We start from the raw sequence: 22,727 nt of genomic DNA, 5'->3' as shown, positions 1-22,727 counted from the left end.
GATGTTATTCTTGAATTCCATTACAAGTGGCAAATATGTTGGGTGGGCTTTCCAGCGAGGGTTGATCAAAAAGTTTGAATTCTTTTCCTCCGTAAGTTTCACCTAACAGGAAGATAGTCTCCAAAACCCCTCACTCCTCCAGGATTTGGGGCAGGGGGGTGGTGTGAGGTTCATAGAATGTTGAGACAGAAAAGACCTGACAGATGATTTCACCCAGCCTTAATGTGATGAAACTTGGGGTGCAGGGGCCATGCAGCATGTTAGGGGAAGACCAGAGGCGCAAACCCAGAGTCCCTGAGCCCCAGACCCACTCTGCTGTCACTACGCTCTTCCGGTAACACCAGTGGGCATATCTGATGAGCTTCAGCCTTTACGCACAAAATGGGAAAGGCCATGCATCAAATACATTTTACAGGTTTCAGTGTGCAATCCGCTCATTCCAGTTTTACTTTCAAGTGAAACTCAACCTTTTAGGGGCCTCGAGCTTTGCTTCCACACTCAGTTTAAACCTCCTGTTGACCCCAGCTCTGCCTATTCCTTCCATTGCCCTGGCTGGAGTGGTGGGCACCCGGCCACAACACCTGCACGCCTCTCTTCTCCTTCGCTCCTGAAAAACAGCCACCTAGTGCCCTCCCCAGGCCCCCTGGAGCAGGATTTATTCCTCCTGTGGGAGGAAGGGGAGGACACTGGCCCAGAAGTCCAGTCCTCCGCTAGACCTCCTGTGGGTGCTTGTTGACATCATTGGGGGTGGAGGCTAAATGGCCGGCACTCAGGCCCGTCCGACCTCTGGCTCCGGTTCTGCCTCCAGGGAGCGGGATCCGGAGGCTCGGGCCGCGATGCTGCTGCAGTGGGCGTGCTGAGCACCTCTAACTTCCCCTCAAAGACAGCAGGGGTGATGCGCCCAGAAGACAGGCGCTTGATGCCTTGCGCATGCGCTCTTCGCGGGTGTGGGAGGGCTTGCGCCCGCCCCTTTCTGTCTTGCTGACTGTTCTGTCTCCTAGTATAAGTCTCTCCAGCTCCTTATGCCTCTGTCTCCTTCTGTCTCTGTCCTCCTCCAGCCTCCCACACTCTCATTACTCCTCCGCGGCCCCAACCCCACTCTGTTCTTTATTTCTGTCTCTCTCCTTTAATTGGCCATAATTTAGAACTAAAGCCTATTATTCATAAATTATTTGGTTGAAGAAAAATTTAACTTTTCCATTCATACATTTAAAAGGCTGAAAGTGGAACAATATGCATTTTTCACTTAAACACTAATTTCAAAGCAATCTAGTTTGTCTCTCTCAAGGCTGAGCTTCTCCCACCCTTTAAATCCATATCCCTTGATGCATAGCTATGGGAGGGCTTCCCCGATAGCTCAGTTGGTAAAGAATCCGCCTGCAATGCAGGAGACCCCCCGTTCGATTCCTGAGTGGAGAAGATCGCTGGAGAAGGGATAGGCTACCCATTCCAGTATTCTTGGGCTTCCCTGGTGGCTCAGCTGGTGAAGAATCTGCCTGCAATGGGGAGATCTGGGTTTGATCCCTGGGTTGGGAAGATCCTCTGGAGAAAAGAATGGCTACCCACTCCAGTATTCTGGCCTGGAGAATTCCATCGACTGTTTAGTCCATGGGGTTGCAAAGAGCTGTATTGACTGAGTGACTTTCACTTTCACTTTCGATGCACAGTTGCACCTCCACGCCTCTGGCCCTGCTCCTCTCACACGCTGATGGGAGGCAGTAAGGCCTGTGGGAGGGTGTGGGGCTCAGAAAGGGATGAGACCCCCAGTCTACACTGTTCCCAGCCTCTCCAGACTTTGATCTGTCTCTGAATGCATCTTATGCACCTGGACAGTGGTAGGGATGGGGTGCAGCAGCCCCAACTTAGAGATGGTCTGTCCCCAAACCCTCTGAGTTGTTCTGCGAGCCCAGGGGCCCATTGGTGAACTGTCCATCCCACGGCCTCCAGAAATCCCAGGCTTGGGCTGAAGACAAAGAAAGGAAGTATCACCATCACCACCGTCATCATCATTACTATCGAAGTATTAGTGAAATTTTAACCAAGAATGTGCCAACAGCCAGGCAATTTAAGCACTTAAAAATGTTTATTTAACTCGTGTAATTCTCGCCACTGCCTTTGCAATAGGCAGCATTATCCTCATTCTATAGAGGGTTGCCAGATAAAATGTAGAATGGCCACTTAAATTTGAAAGTCAGATTAGCAAAAGAATAATATTTTAGTATAAGTGTGTCCCAAATATTATTCCTTGCTCATCTAAAATTCCAATTTAACTGGGAGTCCTGTGATTCTGCAGGCTAAGTCTGGCAACTCTCACAGAAAGAGTTGTAAAGAAACTTGTTCAGTCTCATGGGACTGTAGGTGGCAGAGCCAGGATTCAAACCCAGTCTGACTCTAGAGGCGAGTCCTTAGTCCCCATTCTCTGCTGCTTCTCCCAGCCCTCGTCCTGCCTTCCCTTCCATCCCGGCTCCTCCCTTGCACTGGGTTCAGCCTCTCCACTGAGGAGTTTAACTTGGACCTCCCTTCCCTGGATGGTGTCCGCTGTCTGCTGTGCCAGCTCCTTAAAGGTCATATTCTTTGAATCTTTCGGAAGCTTAAGTGGGTCATTCCATTACAATCCTTTAGGTATGAAGCACCTCCTGCATGCAGTATTCTCTGCCAAAGTAGCTCTGGCTAATAGATTGATTCTAGAAAAGGCCAGAACAATCCCCAGAAACCCTTTTTTCTACAGATTCCTCCTATGTGACCCTGATTCCAAGCACTGTTAACACAGCCTTTTTCCATGTGGTGTATGGAAACCACATCCCATGTTTGTCATCTACTCCAGGCAAGCATTGACTTCCAGGCAAACTGGATTCCTTTGTAGTTCAGTTGGTAAAGAATCTGTCTGCAAAGCAGGAGAGCTGAGTTTGATCCCTGGGTTGGGAAGATCCTCTCTAGTAGGAAATGGCAACCCTCTCCGGCATTCTTGCCTGGGAAAACCCATAGACAGAGGAGCCAGGCAGGCTACAGTCCATGGGGTCACAAGAGTCAGACACGACTTAGCGGCTAAACCACCACCAGGCAAGCAACTAGTGGGGTGAATCCTAGGTAAGATGGGAGGGCAGTGCTGGGGGGTGGGGGCAGACAGGGGAGCATTTGGGCCCCATGAGGGCCTCTTCTGTCTCAGCCATGACTGCTCTTTCATGAGACCTTCTCAAAGAGACATTCCCAAACTTTCCCTATTCCCCTCCCGCACAGGTACTACTTCCCGTGCCAACGCTGGCTGGCCGTGGAGGAGGACGATGGCCAGCTGTCCAGGGAGCTGTTGCCAGTGGATGAATCTTATGTGCTGCCACCAAGTGCGGAGGAGGGCGGGGGAGGTGGTGACAGCACCCCTCTCGACAACCTGGCCCTGGAGCAGAAAGGTTTCCTAAAGTAGAGCTGATTTCTTCCCTCCAGCACCCCTCCCCTCTGTCTTTCCCCAACTAGGTCTCCATCTTCCTCTCCACTGTGGACTCCAGGCACTTCCTTCTCTGGGAATCTATCTGAGCTGCCCTCTCACTCTTCCATGGCAAGAATGGAAAGGTGACAGGGGCGTGTTCTCACATGTCTAGCATATAGCTGGCTGTAAAGTGCATGGTTTAGCATGGAGTTATTATCAGGAATGGAATGGAATAGAACAGAATAGTTACAGCTGGTTTTGACTTAGACTTCCCTGGTGGCTCAGACGGTAAAGCATCTGTCTACAATGTGGGGAACCTGGGTTCGATCCCTGGGTCGGGAAGATCCCCTGGAGAAGGAAATGGCAATCTACTCCAGTACTCTTGCCTGGAAAATCCCATGGACAGAGGAGCCTGGTAGGCTGCAGTCCATGGGGTCGCAAAGAGTCAGACACGACTGAGCGACTTTCCTTTCCTTTGACTTAGTCTTGCGTCCTCCCCTCCCGGCTCATTATAGACTCCCAATACGAATATTTTTGTCAAGGGGAATTATGAACTTTCAAGACTGCTAGGATGCTTGTGCTCCCTTCCTTGAAACTCGCATCCTTGAAACTTCCCAACCTGGAGGAGTCAAACCAGGGTTCCTGACTGATGACTCTTTGAACCCCACAGTCACTCCAAGTCTTCCTTAAGCATCCTACAACTTTACTGATTGAGGGTTTCCTGTGTGAGCTGGAAGTAGGGGTGGGGAGTCTCATCTCTGCCTTCTGGAAGTTTCCAGACTAAAGGCAACTACAGAACAACACATACGGCAAGGAAAGTGACTCCTAGAAACAGTCAACCTAAGCAGAGAAACGTGCTCAATATGCTATCTCCCTCCTCCCTTCACGGGACGTGCAATCTACCACTCACTTCTCCACACTCTTCTCCTGGCAGATAAATCTACCACATTTTCAGTGACCATAAAGACTGGGGACAAGAAGAATGCTGGCACCGATGCCAATGTCTTCATCACACTCTTTGGCACTCAAGATGACACTGGTAAGAGAGCAATGCAAGGCCGCATTCACCCGTGTTCCTCTCGAGGGAGACTGGAAGAGACAGTGGAACTTTCCAGAGCTATCCTAGTCATGTCTCTCACTTTCTTTTTTAAGAAGTCATTTAAGAAATTTTCGTTACTGTTTTATTGTATTGTGGGAAGAACACTTAACATGCAATCTGCTTTCCTACCAAATTTTAAACGTGCAAACATTATTGTTGACTGTTGGTTCACGGTGTACAACAGGTCTCTAGAGGTGGTTCATCTTACTAAAGTGAAACTTTATGCCTGATGATTCAGTTCAGTTCAGTTCAGTCGCTCAGTCATGTCCGACTCTTTGAGACCCCATGAATCGCAGCACACCAGGCCTCCCTGTCCAAATAACTCCCTATTTCCTCCTACGCCTTGCTCCTGGTAACCACCAATCCAGTCTTTGATTTTATGAATTTGACCTTGATATCTCATTGCAGTGGAGTCACGCTGTATTAGTCTTTCTGTGCCTGGCTTATCTCACTTAGCATAATATCCTCAAGAACCATCCACATTGTTGCATATCGAAGAATCTCCATTTACAAGGCTGAGTAATATTCCATTACTTGTATGTATATACCGTATCTTCTTTATCCATTCATCTGTCAATGGACAGTTAGGATTTTTATCCCATGTCTTAGCTATTGTGAATAGTGCTGCAGCAAACATAGGCATGCTACTATCTTTTCAAGGACCTGATTTCATTCTTTTGGATATATACCCAGAAGTGAGATGGCAGGTTCTTATGGTAGTTATATTTTCAACTTTTTGAGGAACGTTCATACCATTTTCCAGAGCAACTACATCATTTTGGACTTACACCCACTGTGTGTAAGGATTCCAATTTCTCTACATCCTCACCAACACTTGTTGTCTTTTGTTTTTTTGATAGTAACCTCCTGACAGGTATGAGATGGTATCTCACTGTAGTTTTGGTTTACATTTCCCTCATAATTAGTGACAATGAATACTTTTTTCATATATTATTGGCCATTTTTATGTCTTCTCTGGAGAAAAGTCTGCTAAGTCTTTAGCCCACTTTTAATTGGGTTATTAGATTTTCTTTATTATTGAGTTGTATATTTCTTTATATATGTTGATGATTAACCCCTTATAGGTAAACTATTTGGAAATATGTTTCCCATTCTACAGAATTCAGTTTCTTTTGCTGTGCTTTTAGTTTAACGTAATCCCACGTGTTAATTTTGGTTTTTGTTGCCTGTGTTTTGGGTGTCATATTCATGAACTCATTACCAAGACCAGTGTATCAGGTGTTTTCCTTACATTTTTTTTTCTAGGCATTTTATAGTTTCAGGTCTTACATTTAAATTTGTAATTCATTTTGAGCTGATTTTTGTGTATGATGTGAGAGAAGGGTCCAAATGAATTATTTTACCTGTAGACATCCATTTTCCCGGCACCATTTATTGGAGAGGTTTTCCTGTCCCTATTTTGTGCATTTGCGTGCCTCTGACTCTTGAAAGATTGCATGTGACTGACCTCAAGAGAGAAAGGTAATTCCTTGTTCTTTTAAATGTTCTTTTAAAATTCTTTTAAAATCCTTCTAAGTCCTCTCTCGGCCCTCGTTGCTGCCTCTACACCCTACAAGTGTTTGGAAGCTGTGAGAATCATCTTCCCCTCAGCATCCTCTCCCCAGGTGATAGCGCCCAAGTCTCTGTCTAGCCTTCCTGAAAGGTGTTTATTTTGTTTTGTTTAACAATTTTCTGCGCCCTTCTTTGAGGCATCACTGTGGGAGCCTTTGAAAACTATAGTGAAGGAGCTCCTCAGTCCACACAGTGAGAGGTCTCTGCCCTGTGTCTTTTGCCAGCCTTTCCCTTCTATTCTAAACACAGAGGTAGCTGTAACTCTATCTCAGTAACGACCTGGGGAATGGTGGCTCTTCCCAACCTCCAGTAAGATTCAGCCAGTGGGTTCCATGGTACTCTTGATATGAGAGGCTCAGGGAATCTTGGAGTCATTCTGGAGCCTCTGTCAAGGCCATTGCAGAAGGTGGCATATGCGCTGGAATCAGCTGTCCACTCGGGCCACCTGTCCAGCCACTCTGAGTTCAGAGAGGAACCAGTTCCTCACAGACGTAGTCATCGCATGTTTTCTCATTACTCCTAAAGCTCTATTCTAAGCATTGCTGAAGAATGAAGGGAGGAAACCTGACTTTGCAATCACCGACTTTGAGATGCTCATGTTCTAAATCAGTCTTGTGTACTCGAGTGTGACTAATTGGTTTAAATTTCTCCTATACCACTTAAAGAGTCGGACATGACTGAGCGACTTCACCCTTCATACCACTTACTAGCTGTGTGACCTTGGGAAAGGGGCTTAACCTCTCTTTGCTTTAGTTTCCCCCATTTGTAGCATATTTTGATAGCGCAGTTGGTAAACAATCTGCCTGTCAATGCGGGAGGCATAAGAGACAAGGGCTTGATCCCTGGGTTGGGAAGAGTTCCTGGAATAGGAAACCGCAACCCAACACAGAATTCTTGCCTGGAAAATTTCATGGACAAAGGAGCCTGGTGGAGTACAGTCCATGGGGTCACAAAGAGTTAATATGACTGAGCACACACACGCACTTTCGTAAAGTGGAGATTAAACTAGTAGATATCTCATAGAGTTGTGGATTTAATGAAATTGAATGTGTAAAATATTTGAGACAAAATGACAATAAAGCATTTATTATTAATATTATCATTTAATAGGTTAAATAATGCAAATGTAATGAGTGAATCAGCTTGAAACTTACAAATGTATGTCATTGCAATAGTTACTGAACCATAGTCAATGAAATTGAGGGGGCCTAACAGAGTGCTTTTATTTGCCAAGGGATTTGTATGTGTTTGGCACATTCTTCAACACTCAACAGTCATCATCTTATTAAATAGTCACAACTCCTCTATGGGGAAGGCACCAAAGCCACCCCTTTTGACATTTGAGGAAGCCAGATCTCAGAGAATTAAGTAATTTGCCCAAGGCCACCCAGACAATAACCAAGGTCTGTCTGACTCTGCACTTAAATCATCTGCAGTAAGTCTATGATTATCAAAAGACTTCCTACATGTAGATGAGGCAGGACTTACAGGGATAAGGAGACTTGAAGAATGAGGCAGGAGGGGATGGTGATGACCCTGGGACTACCTTCAATTTCAGATCGACACCACATTCAGAGCCCTAGGTCAGAGCATGTGTGTGAGGTGGCTGGTGAGGGGTGCTGGAATCCAATCCTCCTCCTGTCATCCAGAGAAGAGTCTCCAGAGAATTGCCACATGCCCCATTCTGCAGGGGAGCCCCTGTTTCCTCACCCCAGGGAACATGCAAGAGTGGCTCCCTCCCCACGTGGAGAAACCTGAAGGGTGTGCCTTAGGGCCCCACCACTTTCTCCCGGGTGATCTTGGATAAAGCCCTTAATTTATGGGTGTGTCTCCTTTTCTTTAGCAAAGCAGGAAATAAAAATATGTATGTCAAAGAGTTATTGCAAAGCTCCATACAAGGACATACACACACACACATTCAAAATACCAAAAATGCCCCACAGATAGTAACTGTATAGTCTAAATTTGATAGAAGTTCAGAAATTTGCTCATTAGGAGGAGAGACTAAGAGGGGTAATCAGACTAGGTTTGAAGGCCTCAGGCCTAGCCAGTCATATTGGGGTCATTTGGTTGCAGGAATGACTCTCCTGAAATCCTCCAAGACCAACAGTGACAAGTTTGAGAGGGATAGCATCGAAATCTTCACAGTGGAGACCCTGGACCTGGGAGATCTGTGGAAAGTCAGAATCGGTCATGACAACACAGGTCTGGCTTCCCTCCCTTTTGTTCCTGGCTGAGAACGTGAGGACCATGGGCAGGTCCCCATGGGTGACTAGGAAAGAATCTAGGATAAGCTTGGATGTCATCTGCTTTCCATAATGACAGCTTCCTCAGTCCCTTCATGGCAGCACACAGAGATTCTGGTCTAATTGATCAGGGTAGGGCCCAGACACCAGTGAGTTTGAAAGCTTTCTCCCCAAACCCCACAGCCAGAAATTTCAGTGTGCAGCCAGTCTTTGATTCAGTAGGTCTGGGATGGGACCCAAGAGATTTTATATTTCACAGGTGATGCTGAGGCTGTTGGTCTGGGGGTTCCACTTAGAACCACGGATGGAGCCAGTTGTTCCCAGGACTCCCTAATACTGTGCCCAAGTTTTTTCTCTCTCAGTAAAGCAGGACTCATTTTTTTTTTTTTTTTTTTTTTTGTCTTCAAACCATATCTCGTGAGCCTGAGGAAGGAGGCCTTTCTCCTTGCCTCTGGGACTGAGGGACAAGGTCTCTGCCTGGCTTCCATTTCCTTCTTTAAACCTGAGCACTCATTTTCCCAGGAGGAGCATAGGTCCTTCACTGGTTTCCCTTCCCTTCATGAATCATAAACTGAGGCCGGGGAGCCCAGCATGTCGCCCTGCCACTGGATGAAAGTATGGAGCCCTTGTTAACACAGGCTCTCTCTGGCATCTGGGTTCTCTTTTTGGAATACCTTCCACCCTGGACTGTTCTTTGCTTTCCTCGCCTCAGACTCTGCCTCCTGTCATCTCTTCTCCATATCCCTTCCCTCCTGCTCATTTCGCTGACAGCAGCCCAGAGTAGGATCCGGTAGGGTACACAGGAATCAGTCCACACTGCTGTAAGCAGAAGGGATGATGAGTCCACGGTGGAGCCATAGGCACCAGCCTTTGACTAGGGAAGGCTGCTTGGAGTCCTGAAGTTGTGCACAGAAAGCCATCTGTGTAGAGGTCCTTGAGGGGTTCTGTGTCTCCTTCCCTCCAGGCAAGGCTCCAGGCTGGTTTGTAGACTGGGTAGAGGTGGACGCCCCATCCCTTGGAAAGTGCATGACGTTCCCCTGTGGCCGCTGGTTGGCCAAGAATGAAGATGATGGCACCATCGTCAGGGACCTTTTCCACGCGGAGCTTCAGACGAGGCGGTACACACCATGTAGGAATCCTGCGGGGCAAGCCTGGGCCTCCTCCTAGACCTCCTCATCCACCCACCAATTCCCAGTGTCTCATCCAGGGTTGACCCTTGGCCAGGCCCACCTTGGGAATTCCCCGGGCCCTGTGCTGGCTGTGGACAGAGCTCTAGACCCACGGAAAGGAAATACGGGATCTATTTCTACTCCAAACTAGCTGATGACATCAGGCAAAGAGCCTGACTTCTCTGGAGTTCAGTTTCCTTGTCTGCAAAATAGAGATAATAGTGTAGGGTGGTTGTAAGACTCAAAAAGGAGAAAAGATAAGGCCTAACATTTGTTGTTGTTGTTGCTGCTCAGTCGTGTCCGACTCTTTGCAACTCCATGGACTGTAGCCTGCCAGTCTCCTCTGTCCGTGGGATTTCCCGGGCAAAAGTACTGGACTGGGTTGGCATTTCCTTCTGCAAAGTCTAACAGTGAAGGGTCATTATCAACTCCTTAATCAGTCCTCACTCCAGTCATTAACACACCAAAGAAACCACTGTTATAAGATTTTATCTTGATTGGGGGGAAAAAAGAACTTGAAAAGAAGCAAAATGTAATTCCTTTACCAGCTAAAGAAAAGGAGAAAGTGGAACAATTAGGTGCATTTTTGACACATCGCTTCCTCTATCAGCATCTGAAAGTCTGTATTGCCGGGGAGGGGCAGGGCAGTGTGGAGCCAGTGAGTGAGTAGTAGAAGGGGTGAGAAGAGAAGAGAAAGGACTCTCACCACTGTAGACTGGCCGATCTGATTGGTGGTTGTCCCCTGAAACATAATGCTCCTGTGTATAGGATGTCTGCAGCCAAGGACTGCATTGAGGATGCTGTAACAAATGAGGAAACCAAGGCTCCTAGGTGACTTGCACAGGTCACACAGTCAGGCTAGATAGAGCCTGTGCTTTCACCCAGTCTGTTGTACTAGCTTGGTGATGGGAGAGGCATGGAGACCCTAGTCTGAGGTGACAGGGGTTTTCGATGGGCACAAGGCATGTCGGCATACCTCCCTCCACCCTGGGTTGCTAGGCAACCACATGAAGGTTCAGGCCCCTGGGTAGCAGCTCCCAGTGAAGGGACAGATCCAGAGCGGTGGTGCTGAAGAAGAGCTTGACCTGCCTGCATTCATTTCCTATTTTCACCTCCCCTCTGACTTTGCCCTCTGTCCCCTCCGCAGTTGTCCCTTACGAGATCACCCTCTACACCAGTGATGTCTTTGCCGCTGGGACAGATGCCAACATCTTCATCGTCATCTATGGCTGCGATGCTGTGTGCACCCAGCAGAAGTACCTGTGCACCAACAAGAGGGAGCAGAAGCTGTTCTTCGAGAGGAAGTCCGCCTCCCGCTTCATAATGGAGGTACTGGTGTCAGGCAGGCTGCCAGCGGAGTCAGGACAGGGGTGCGGGCTGGACCAGAAGGCAAGAAAGAGCCTTTGTCCAGAGTCTGACATGTGCCTTTCATCTGATGGGCTGTTGTGAGTGAGGGAGATGGTTCTCACTGGAACCATCATTCTCACTGGAACCTCATTGCATGAGGTTCATCCAATCTCTCTGAGCCTCAGTGCATCTGAGGAGCCAGGAGGACAGTGACCGTCCCTCTCCAGGACCAGTGTCGGAGTCAAAGGTGACAATGAGTGTTTAAGGAAACTAGATGCACTATTCCACTGGGGCCATCTCCAGTGCTACCAACAGTAGAGCCGTGGAGAGAGCTGGTTTCCAGACTTCCTCATCACATTATTGTCTCCTGCTTATCTGTCAAGCTATGGCTGATACAAAAGGGCATCCCATGTATTCCTCAGTTCCCCCTGGGCTCCGGCCTGAGAGTTTTGCTGTTCGATGCTTATTGCGGGTGTATGTCACCGCATCCACACCTGGGTATTCTGTACACCCATCCCGTGCCTCCTTGTGTGTTCTGCTCCATGCCAGGCGGGGTGGGAGGGACAAGGGAAGGAGAGGACCCAGACTGTGCCTGCAAGGGGCTTGCAGTCCAACTGGGGAACCCCAGATCTCACACGAGGCTAAGGAGAGAGTCTGGGGATCATCATCATAGCTGCTCTTGGGGGCAAGAAGGCCCTGTCATCGGGTCACTTAGCCCTCAGAGCAACTCTGCGCTTAAGTATGGAGAAACCAAGGCACAGAGAGTTTAGTAGCTTCCATGAAATCACACAGCCACGGCATAGTGGAGGTAGGATTCAACGCCTGGAGGACTGGCTCAGAATATGTGCCCTTAGCCCCTGCCATCCGCTAGCCCACAAGGGCAAATGAGGGGGCTGGCCGAGTGTGCTGTAGGTGTTCAGAGACCAGAGAGGGCTCCCTGGAAGTGGTGGCTTTGAGCTGGACCTGAAAGTGGGCATATGAGGAACCAAGGAGGGAAGGCCTTCCTAGCAAGGGGAACATCATGGCCGAGGGCCAGAGATGGAAGGAAACATAGCATGTGGCTTGAGGTTTGACAAGAGGGGATAGGAGAGTGACGTAACTTGGCTATAGGATCCATGGAACAGGCTTTAAAGGGGGTGACTCTGAAGGACAAGGGGCGGGGGCTTGGGCTCTCCAGGTAGTAGGGAGCTTGGGAGATGTGCCGCTTATTTTCTGGTGGGAGACAAAGCACAGAGCCCCATCTTGCTTCCTCGGGTCGTGTCTGCCCCGGGGAGCTCCCTTTCCCCTCCCCACCTTCTCCGGGAGCAGTCAGCGCTTGTGGGAAGGTTGCCACCTTGGTGGAGGTTTTTTAACAAGAAAGAATTCAAGGGTGATTCATCTACCCAGACGAAGCAGCACCTCACCCACGAGATGTCCTGGTGCGTGCGTCATCCCAGCTGGTACTGTCAGAGGCCTGAGTGTGACCACACCTTGGCTTCCGGGAAGTTTCATCAATGAAGTCTGCCTAAAAGGCAGCTATAATTTGCCAGTAATTTGTTGCATTTTTTTTTTTCTTTCCAAATCTACCTGGGTACTGGGGGGAGTGTGAGGGCTTAGACACAAATGAGCTTGCTTTGTGTCCCTGTCTCTGTTTCTCTTTTCCCACTGATCTTCGGATAAGAGGAGGAACGCTGGACTGTGAGTGAGCTCATAACCCTGGATTCTGGCTCTGCTCACGAGCCTCTGACTCACGAGCAAGCCCACTCTCTCTGTGGCCTCGTCCCCAGACACACAGATCTGCTGGGAAAAGAACAATAGCTAATACTTACTGGGCACTCCCCATGTGCCAGCCTTGTTCTTGGCACTTGGGATGTATCACCTCATTTAGTCCTCATCACCATTCCAAGAGTCAGATGGTGTCACTGTCCCCTTTGCCAGCTGCCTGGCAGCTCAGTGTCCTTGAGTGCAGATCCTGTAAGTCACGATCTTGCCCGGAGCTTCCTGTTTCTCCTGTTGTGAAAGGGTGAGGCCCCGTGCATTCACTGGTCTCTGTGTAATGATTCAGAAAGTCCAGGAGCTCGCAGGGGACACCACGTCTCTGATGAAGTGTGGTTGAGCTGGCTGGTAGGGAGTTTGTTAACTCAAGGCGTCTCCAGCAAAGTGGTGCCCTAGTGGTCACTTGGAAGGAGAGAATTGTTGACAAAACGAAACACATCTGTGATCTGAGACCCAGAAGTGACCTTGAAGGGTTGCCCTGCCCATGCCCCCTGCCTTTGGCTGAGCAATCTCCCCATTTCATAGATGAGGCAGTTAAGGCCTAGAAGGTCAAGCGACTTGTCTAGATCATGCAGCTTGTGGGGCTATAGCTGGGAAGGATGGGGGTGAGTGGGAGCAGGGGGACATTCCTCAGGCCGTGCTGATAGGCTGGGCCACGGCTGTCATGGGTATGTGTGTGTGGAGGGTGTGCAGGGCCGGGAGCTCTTCCAGTTCATTCCCAGGTCACATCTGTCTAGGCTTATAGAGGCTCCACCTTTGGTGAATGGCTCAGTCACTCATTCAGATGCCATTCACTCATCAGGAGTCTTCCTCTACCCTGGGGTTGACGTGCCATCTCCTTGTAGCACTGAGTCCTTGATGGAGCAGGCCAGGCAGAAAGCTCTGCAGAGGGGCTGCCGGGAAGCTCAAGTCTGCACACCCTTAACCTTGACCTGTCAATGCTGAAGACATGAGTTCTGTGGACCAACCATGAGCCAGGGCGTCTGGGTATTTGTTTCCTTGCCCTCTTTTCCCTTTACCCCAACTTCGTTGTCTGTTTCCACCTGTGACTGCCCAGATCCCCATAGGGATGAGGCAGGGTGTGAACTGACACCTACAGCTCCATTTCAGGGAAGAACATGACACACGAGAACTGGGAGGGGCCCATGAGGCTCTCAGAGGCCCTGGAGTGGGGCCTGATGGAGGGCAGCCTGACGGAGAGAGCCAAGGAGGCAGGTGCCAACTGTGTGGATGCCTTGCCTTGTGTCTGACCACCTTGCTTCTTCTTTCAAAGGCTCCAAGGAAAGGATCTGGGAGTCAGTCACTCCTGGCTGAGTCCCTTTCCGGCACTGTGTGCCCATAGGGTCCAGGCAGGAGAGATGAGAGGCGGCACCTCCTGAATTTCAGGGACTCTCCATGCCTGCACGTATCGCTCTTTCATTCAAGGGGACTTTCTTGCACACCTTGGCGGCTGAGGTGTGAGAGAGCCCACCTGACTTTGTGACACTCATTTTGCAGATGAGGAAGCAGTCTTTCATCTTTTCTGCCATTAGGTATTGAGTACCGAGGTCAAGGGCTCTGTTCTGGGTTTTGAGGATGCTGTGATGAGCAAAACAGACGTGGTGCCTGCCCTTATAACAATCAGTGATGGAAGAGAAGGTTTCACATGAGTAAATGCAAAGTGCTGACTGTGAGAAGTGCTGGTGTATGTGTGTGTGTGTGAGAGAGAGAGTGATAGGATGCTGTCAGACCCTATCATGAAGAGATTTGAATTTTTTAAGGTGATCAGGTCCTTATAGCTCAGTTGGGAAAGAATCTGCCTGAAGTGCAGGAGACCCGAGTTCAATTCCTGGGTCTGGAAGATCCCCTGGAAAAGGAAATGGCAACCCACTCCAGTATTCTTGCCTGGAGAATCCCATGGATAGAGGAGGCGGGCTACAGTCCGTGGGGTCACAAGAGTCAGACATGACCTAGTGACTAAACCACCAAGGTGATCAGGGGCTTTCCCTGAGTAAATGATCCTTGAGTTGAGACCTGAATGATGACGTTGGGCAAACACTGGTTTAGGTAAAGAAGAAAGGGAAGGGGCAGGGAGGGCTGATACAAAGGCCCTGTGGCAAGAAAATGTCAGGCTTGAGGAACTGGAATTTGATTGACACAGAAGATTAGGGGCTGGAGATGGAAGCAGCCCTGAGGGGCCAAGGAGAAGGTCAGACTAGCAAGACAGGGCTTGGGCAGAACCAGAACTCATCTTCAGCTCTCAAGCCTCTGTTAATAACAGAAGACTGGGGGCTGGGCTCCACCATGAAAAGGGGGCACAGCCTCCCAAAGCTTGATTGAACTGAGTTCTGGAGTCTAGGCTTATGTTAAGCTGGGGAGAGGAAGGGAGGCGTGAGCACAGCACGTGTAAGGAAGGGAAAGCAGGGGCTGGTTTGACCAAATAGGAGGGTCTAACTGGGAGAAAGTGACCCTTGGAAGTTCAAAGGGTTTCTAAGGTAGATGCCCTCGGGAGGCAGGGTTTTGCTGAGGTTGTACTTTCCTGGACCGTTCAGCTAACATTTGGTGTATTTTCTCCTTCCCCAAGTTAGAAGATGTGGGAGAAATCATTGAAAAAATTCGGATTGGCCATGATAATACGGGCATGAATCCTGGTTGGCACTGCTCCCACGTGGACATCCGCAGGCTCCTCCCAGATAAAGATGTGAGTTTCTAACTGGTCCATCCTACTGTTTCTTTTGTCCCTTTTCAGAAGAGATTCAAGTCCAATTTCTTATAAGAAACTGCAGCCTTTTTAAGTTGAGATAAAATCATCTAAGGAAGATTCAGCCAGTTCACGCCAAGTGCAGGAGCTAAAGCAGGCCCAAGGCACAATCTTTTAAAACCTTCAAGAAGAAGGGTCTGGGCAGCTGTGTCTCTGCTCCTCATCCCCAAAGCCATGCTACTAGTGAGTGACCAAGTGTGTCCTTCCTGCAACTCAAGGTCAATTCAGAGAGAGACAGACACCCACACAACTTGGAAAACATTCCTGAAACCACAGAATTCTAAACCTAGGAGGCAACTGTCAGTCATGGCTGTGGTATGAGTGACCTGGGAGCAGTTTAAAATGGAGACTCTCCCCTCACTGCCAGCTGAGTCTTAGTCTCTGGGATGGGGTTCGGGTATCCATTTTCAAGTGACTTGGGGAATTCCACCTTCCAGAGCCTCCCCCTGCCATGGTTTGGAGGTGGTTTAAGTAAGACTGGATCTGCTGGCATTGGGGCAGGGCTGGGGGCCTCCCCTGGGGCTTTTGCATTATCAGTGGGGCTCCATCATCCCCGGCCTTGGTCCCCGTGAGTGCTGACAAGGGTGATGAATGACTGAAGTTGGCAGTTTCCACATGAAGGGCTCAGTTTCCTCCTTTCTCCTCACCCCAGGGTACAGAGACCTTGACTTTCCCTTGTGATCGGTGGCTTGCCACTTCAGAGGATGACAAGAAGACCATTCGAGAACTGGTCCCTTATGACATCTTCACCGAGAAATACATGAGAGATGGGTCTTTAAGGCAAGTCTACAAGGAAGTGGAGGAGCCTCTGGACAGTAAGTGTGGGGCGATGGCCCTCATCACCATCAGCAGAACGAAGTGTCCCTTGTTGGACGCTTGCCTTGTGAGGGGGCACCTCGGAGGCAGAATCTGTAATTACCTTCACTCCTCAGAGAGGGCAACTGAGGCTCACAGAGGTTACACAACCTGCCAGAGTTCACTCAGCTAATAAGTGGCACGGCTGTTCAAAGTCGCAGCGCCCTCACCCTGAGTCTCGCGCTCAAATCCTCCCCTGGTCTGACAGTGTGATCAGACATCCATGTACGTGCTCTCCTGTGGCTGGACTCAACTGGTCCTTCTTCTCTCCCTTTGCTTAGTTAATCTGGCTACTAATCCGCGGGACTTGGTCCTCTCTGCTCTTGCTGGATCCAGCTGTCCCTACCGAGTGTGAATCAGATAGCTTCCTGGCTTTGAACAGAACTGTAACTCTGGTGTTTGTTCTCAGGGGGCTGGGTGCAGCTTCCGTGTCCAAGGCCATGGGTTTCTTTTCTGTGTGTACCAGTCACCTTTTCCTCATTGATGAGGCTCTTTTCTGCAGAATTTGCACCAGCCTGAGCACACACTTCTTGCTCTCATTCCTTTGCTTTGGAACCACTATTTTCTTTTCATTTATTTTATTAATTGAAGGATAATCGTTTTACAGAATTTTGTTGTTCTCTGCCAAATAGCAACAGGAACCAGCCATAGGCATCCACATGTCCCCTCCTTCCTGAACCTCCCTCCCACCTCCCTCCCCATCCCACTCCTCTAGGCTGTTACAGAGTTTGTTACGGTTTGAGTTCCCCGGAGTCACACAGCAAATTCCCAGGGACTATCTGTTTTACATATGCTAATGTAAGTTTCCATGTTACTCTCTCCATACATCTTCTTACCTGTCTGGCTGGTCTCTGAATGCCCTTCTCCCTTCCCTTACTGGGTGGTATTGGTCCAGGCTCAGACCTCAACCTAAACTAAGCCTCTGCTGTAGCTGTGACATTTCTTTTCATCTGAATTGCCACCTTCTTAGAGATAAAAACAAGTGTTACCTCGATGACATGTCTTTCCCTACCCACATCCCTTTCTCTGAATGTGTTTTACTTTGAATCTGAGGGAATCATTTCCTTTTCTACTTGGATCCCAGAGGATGCACTGGAAAGCTGTCCTCACGGCACCCTTGGCTGTTCTGCGTTAACAATATGCTATGAACCCCTCTGCGCTGGGTGGTGTTTCTAGGGAAACATCTTTTCACAGAGAGCGGGGTGGCCTTGGTGGGATGGGGAGGGAGGAGGATCCGGAAATAGCCGGATCTGACTGCACGACCACGCTGCTCAGTACCCAGAAGCTGAGTCGGTTTTGCTAATTTCCAAAAGGACTGGAGAGAGCCGTGAGGGGCAGGAAGGCCATTTAAATCACAGCCCTGGGGACACCACACCCCACTCTGGGACAAGGGCCGCCTTTGAAAAGGTCCAGCCCAGGTGTGGAGCAGGTCTGAATGAACAGCCAGGAAATGGATGGGGAAGACAAGTGAGGAGGGTGGGGACAGTTGACTGCTGTGTCCAAACTCCGGCAAGATTCCTAGTGTTACCTCTTGTCATATCAGCCAGTCAGGTGTGGGTCACGTTGACAAAAGAAGATGTTATTAATGTGTATGTGATATGCTGGCTGGATTCTGCACCGAACTGAGCAAGGTGGGGGCCAGGAGGCCAGGGTTCAAGTGTGCCCAGTGCTGGATCCTACTCTCAAAGGGGACAAGCCTCTAGGAGCAGGTCTCCTGGAGCGCCGAGGAGGTATGGCCAGCAGACTGCTGGGTGGGGTGATGGAGATGGGAGGATGGGAAAGGGGGCGGAGCTCAGGACTGGATGTGAGCTTGTGGCCTGTGGTGGACACAGGGATGTGGGTTCAGAGCACAGAAGGGACCTGGGCTGGAGATACAGCCTGGGGAACTCACCGAAGTCCACACCTGGAGCGTGCAGGGTGAGAGCTGTGGGAAGTGGACAGAACTGGAAGACACGGGCATCTGACGCAAGGCAGATGTTTAGGAACCTATAAAGCTGCTCAAGGAGCAGAGAGAGGCAGAAGGGGAGCAGGGAAGAATACAAGATCCAAGGGAAAATGAGGATAATAATAGGAACCATGTTGTGGGTGTGAGTGTGTTCCATACCCACAGGCAGAGCAGCTCACACCACCTCACTCTCCAGCATTTAGTTACATGTGGTTCTGAGCCCACTTGCATGGGCTGGTAAGAGTGTCCATCTCAGTCACTGCAGGGAGGGGGCGTCCCCCTTTCTAGGGTCTTATAAAAATCCTGAGGCTCACAGCAGGGACCTGGCCTTCAGTCCAGGGTGGGGACAACCTTTATTTGTGGCCTTCTGCTGCTTGGTGAGACTGTGGCTGCTGGCTGTCAGCCAGCACACAGGTTTCATTTCTCTGGGTGGCCAGAAAGGCTTCTCCAAGGAGCCCGGCTTTGTCAAAAGACCCTGTCTTCACCCTGGAGGCCTCCTTGCTTCAAGGCTTCAGACAGGCTTGGCAGCTGTCTCCTTCCTGGGTCCCTGTGGGCAGATGGGGAGTTCCTACCACCATAGGCACTCTCGAACACATACCTGCTCCCAGGCTGGGGAAACTGAACTTCTTCCCAGTTGGGTCATTTTCACCTTCACCTCAAAGCCACAACTTCCATCCTTCCCCTTGGGGATAATCCAGCTAAGTCCCCTCTTCCTTGGCCTGGAACTCCAAAGCTCCTGGCACAAAGGACTGTGGAGAGGGGATACAGAATGCTTAGCCATCGTAGAAACAGATGCTTCTTCCCCCCACCCAAGGTGGGGGGTGTTGAGTGAGTGACTACTTTATTCTTCCCTGATGAATGCTTAGAAGCAAAACAAAAACAAGACAGTGTTTGGTTTTATTTTCCTTAATAATCTGTAATAACTGTTACACCAAGTATTTTTTTGAGCCCTTTCCAAAGGCCGTGGGAAACAAAAGAGTAGGTGACAGTGATTGTGGTTTTGGTGGGGGGTGGTTCCCTGGAGCACTGGGGCAGATTGGTTGAAGAGTAAATGCAAATAAGAGAAGAGACACTGAGGGGAACCTATTCTTTTAGAAATACTTAATTTTCCCCTATAAACTGTTTAGAAGGATTTGGCATCGATGCTGGTCACCCTTCGGTGGGAAGCCACATTTTGCCAGTGTGTCACGGCAGATGCATTTAGTAACCACGGTGTACATGCACGGCTGGCAGTTTCCCGGGGTAGGGGTGGGGTATATGTTTTGAGGGATGCTGGAAAAGTCTGCATCCCTTGGGTCTCTTAGAGGCAAACTTCCCACTGCTGAATCTGGCCAGACTTGTAGCAGAGCATGCATAATGGAGCGGACGAAAAGGACACTGTTCTCCTGCAGGCCTGGGCCACGAGCTGAATTCCTCCTCCAAATCCAGTTCCCCCAAACTAAACAATGCCATCCCTTTCTTCCCTTTGTCTGTGTGTCTGTCCGACTGCCCGCCAGTTGTGCTGTACTCGGTGCAGATCTTCACAGGAAATGTTCCCGGGGCGGGGACGGACGCCAAGGTCTACATCACCATCTATGGGGACCTCGGGGACACCGGGGAGCGGTACCTGGGCAAGTCAGAGAACCGCACCAACAAGTTCGAGAGAGGAACGGTAGGCGGGGCCCCCAACTTACCCCACCTCTCTTCTCTGGCCCCCTGTTCCGAGGGCCAGCTCCTCTTGGTCCCGGAGGCTGTCTGGGACCTTTGTAGGATGTCATTGACCCTTGGGATGGCATCTGCCCCAGGCATCCCCCAAGGGCATCTGGTCCCTCTCTCTCAGCCTATGCCCAAGCCCTGGGTCCTGTATAGTAGGGGTGGGACTTGAGCAGGCAAGAGGCTGTGTGAGCCCTAGGTTGCTGGCTATATGGAGCTGGGTCTTCTTCAGAGAATGCAGCTCACTCCACGTGGGTCATGAGTGTGGAGGTGAGCACTGCAGAGTGGGGGAGCTGCCTCGACAGAGGCTTGAACGACATAGAGGTCTGGAGGGCTGGGTCTGCCATCCACTCGGTCCGTGGCTGAGCATCTCTGGACTCCGTGTCCTCATCTGTGAAAGAAGGAGCCTGATGTGAATCAGCTCAGCTGTGTTGTGCAGAACTCTAGACAGCACGGAGGTCCAAGGGAGCCACGGAGAAGTGAGGGTAGCAGATGGGCACCCGCCTCCTCCCACGTGGGACCACTCTGAGCTGGCCTATCTGTTGGGGTAGCAAGCAAGCCTTCTATTAACCAAGGGGCTCTGTGGCTACAAAAAAAGGCATGAAGACCATCCAATTGGATAGTGGGATCCAAGGCCCTACCAGCTCTGACCTAACAGTGGTTTCACCAAAGGAAGATTTCTGTCCACACTTGCTTCCCACCAGCCTGGCCCCTCTCCCTGCTGGAGCACCCCTCTCTCTGCCACCTTTACCCCTCTTCACTTTTCAGGCTCCCTTCCTCTTCTCCATTCACCTAACTCTGCCAGAAGCCCCACGGGCCAGGCTACAGCCTGGGGAGGAGGGCCAGGCGGCTGGCTCCTAACCCGGTCTGTGGTCCTCTTGTAGCCGCGTGTCTGGGGAGATAGATTCCCACATCAACCAGCTTGTGTTCACTGGGGTCTCCTTAAGCCCAAGCCTCAGCCAGGCATGACCTTTAGTGCTGAAACATTCGCTACTTGGTGAACAGGAAAGTAACTCCGGGCCAAGGACAGCAGGTGTCATCTAAGTGGGTTTGCAGCTGGCTGGTGACTCCAGCTAGCAGGCTGCCTGCAAGAAGGCGTAGCCTGGGCTCGAGATCCCAGGGGAGTCTGGCCCCAGGGCTCCCTGAGAAGGTGGGGAGGGGAAAGGGAGTCCCCCGGGGAAGGCACCACCTGAGGAAGAAGGAAGGGGCTCTGGACTTCACTTCCCACCAAAAAATAGCTGCTGAATGAATAAGTGAAAGTATATATGAAGTGATGCAATCCATTCTCCTCGGAGTTTAGGTTCAGATTTCTTCTCCCTTAGCAATTATGACATTGCAAGAGAAGCCTTTGCCCCGTTCTGCCTCGTCCTCCTCCTGCTTCCCTCCCGTGCTGACGTCCGGGTGGGGAAGCTGGAGCTTCTGGCTCGGTCACTGATGATTTCGGACTTTGTTCACTGCTGAGTATGTGAAAGCTTCCGCTTCTCTAATCCTTTGCTCCAGATCTAGGAGTCACCTCGACACCCCTCTCTCTGTCAGAACTCCCTCCCACCCATATACAGTCAGTCACCTGGCCTTGGAGAGTCTCTCTCTAAAAGACCCTCAAATCAGCCCGGTCAGCTTTGTCATACCTCCCTTATCATCCCTTGCTTAGGGAGCCCTGCAGCAGACCTCTGAAATCCAACCTACCCTCCAGGCTGCCCCAGCTAATCCATCCAAAGATGGCAGAGTCACTCTCTCACTTGGACTCATCAAGGGATTCCCAGATCTTCACTGCCTGCCTCGTCAGCCTGCATGGAAGTTCCCCTGGGCCCCAGTTTCCAGAATGATCCACACTCTCTCTTGTGTCCAGGTCTTTCCAAGGCTTTTCTCTGCATCCGTGCACATATGCCCAGAGGAAATATATAACGCTGCTCTGCGGTTTTAACTTTTTACATAAAAGGTATCATCCTATACGGGTGCTTTTTGCAGGCAATGGGGTACCTTTGAAATCTTTCTGTCAAGATAGTCAGACATGGATGTTGTTGGCTTGTTCTTTGTAACCACTGCACACATAACATTCCATGTACGACACTGCCGTGGTTATTTACTGTTGCCCCAACACTGGACACCTAGGTGGGTCCTAACTTTCCACTGTAAACAATTATCCTGCAGTTCAAAACCAGAGACATTACTTTGTCAACAAAGGTCCATCTAGTCAAGGCTATGGTTTTTCCAGTGGTCATGTATGGATGTGAGAGTTGGGACTGTGAAGAAAGCTGAGAGCTGAAGAATTGATGCTTTTGAACTGTGGTGTTGGAGAAGACTCTTGAGAGCCCCTCGGACTGCAAGGAGATCCAACGAGTCCATTCTAAAGGAGATCAGTCCTGGGTGTTCTTTGGAAGGACTGAGGCTAAAGCTGAAACTCCAGTACTTTGGCCCCCTCATGCGAAGAGTTGACTCATTGGAAAAGACTCTGATGCTGGGAGGGATTGGGGGCAGGAGAAGGGGATGACAGAGGATAAGATGGCTGGATGGCATTACCGACTCGATGGACATGAGTTTGAGTGAATTCTGGGAGTTGGTGATGGACAGGGAGGTGTGGCATGCTGCAGTTCATGTGGTCACAGAGTCGGACACGACTGAGCGACTGAACTGAACTGAACTGAAGCATCCTTGTGTACATATGAAGGTGTCCCCCCAGGACAGATGCAAAGTGGAATTGCCATGTCGTAGGGTGTGGGCTCAGCCACTTGCCAGCACTCTAAGGCCTGCACAGGTCCACACCTGCCGTCAGGATCACACCATTCACCTGCACTTACCTCAGCCTGCAGTCTGACCTGCCCTGGCTGCTTGGAAGGCCCAGCTTCAGCTTAATGCCACCACCAGGCAAGTCCTGCCAGCCCCGGC

At 50.1% G+C, this 22,727-nt stretch overlaps 1 protein-coding gene across 2 annotated transcripts in view; it reads left to right on the top strand.

Moving 5' to 3' along the window:
• LOXHD1 (lipoxygenase homology PLAT domains 1) overlaps positions 1 to 22,727 on the top strand; it is a 197,850-nt gene that overhangs the window by 115,138 nt on the left and 59,985 nt on the right. For both annotated transcript variants that reach the window (XM_027960888.3, XM_042239257.2), the window contains exons 22-29: positions 3,238 to 3,404; positions 4,356 to 4,460; positions 8,169 to 8,297; positions 9,303 to 9,467; positions 10,655 to 10,836; positions 15,173 to 15,289; positions 16,002 to 16,164; positions 19,646 to 19,800. In XM_027960888.3, coding sequence (XP_027816689.2) covers positions 3,238 to 3,404; positions 4,356 to 4,460; positions 8,169 to 8,297; positions 9,303 to 9,467; positions 10,655 to 10,836; positions 15,173 to 15,289; positions 16,002 to 16,164; positions 19,646 to 19,800 — 1,183 coding nt within the window. The remainder of the gene's footprint in view (positions 1 to 3,237; positions 3,405 to 4,355; positions 4,461 to 8,168; positions 8,298 to 9,302; positions 9,468 to 10,654; positions 10,837 to 15,172; positions 15,290 to 16,001; positions 16,165 to 19,645; positions 19,801 to 22,727) is intronic.

This window comes from Ovis aries, chromosome 23 (genome assembly GCF_016772045.2).
Source record: "Ovis aries strain OAR_USU_Benz2616 breed Rambouillet chromosome 23, ARS-UI_Ramb_v3.0, whole genome shotgun sequence".
Lineage (NCBI taxonomy): Eukaryota > Metazoa > Chordata > Mammalia > Artiodactyla > Bovidae > Ovis > Ovis aries.
This window is presented reverse-complemented; position numbering and strand designations above follow the sequence as displayed.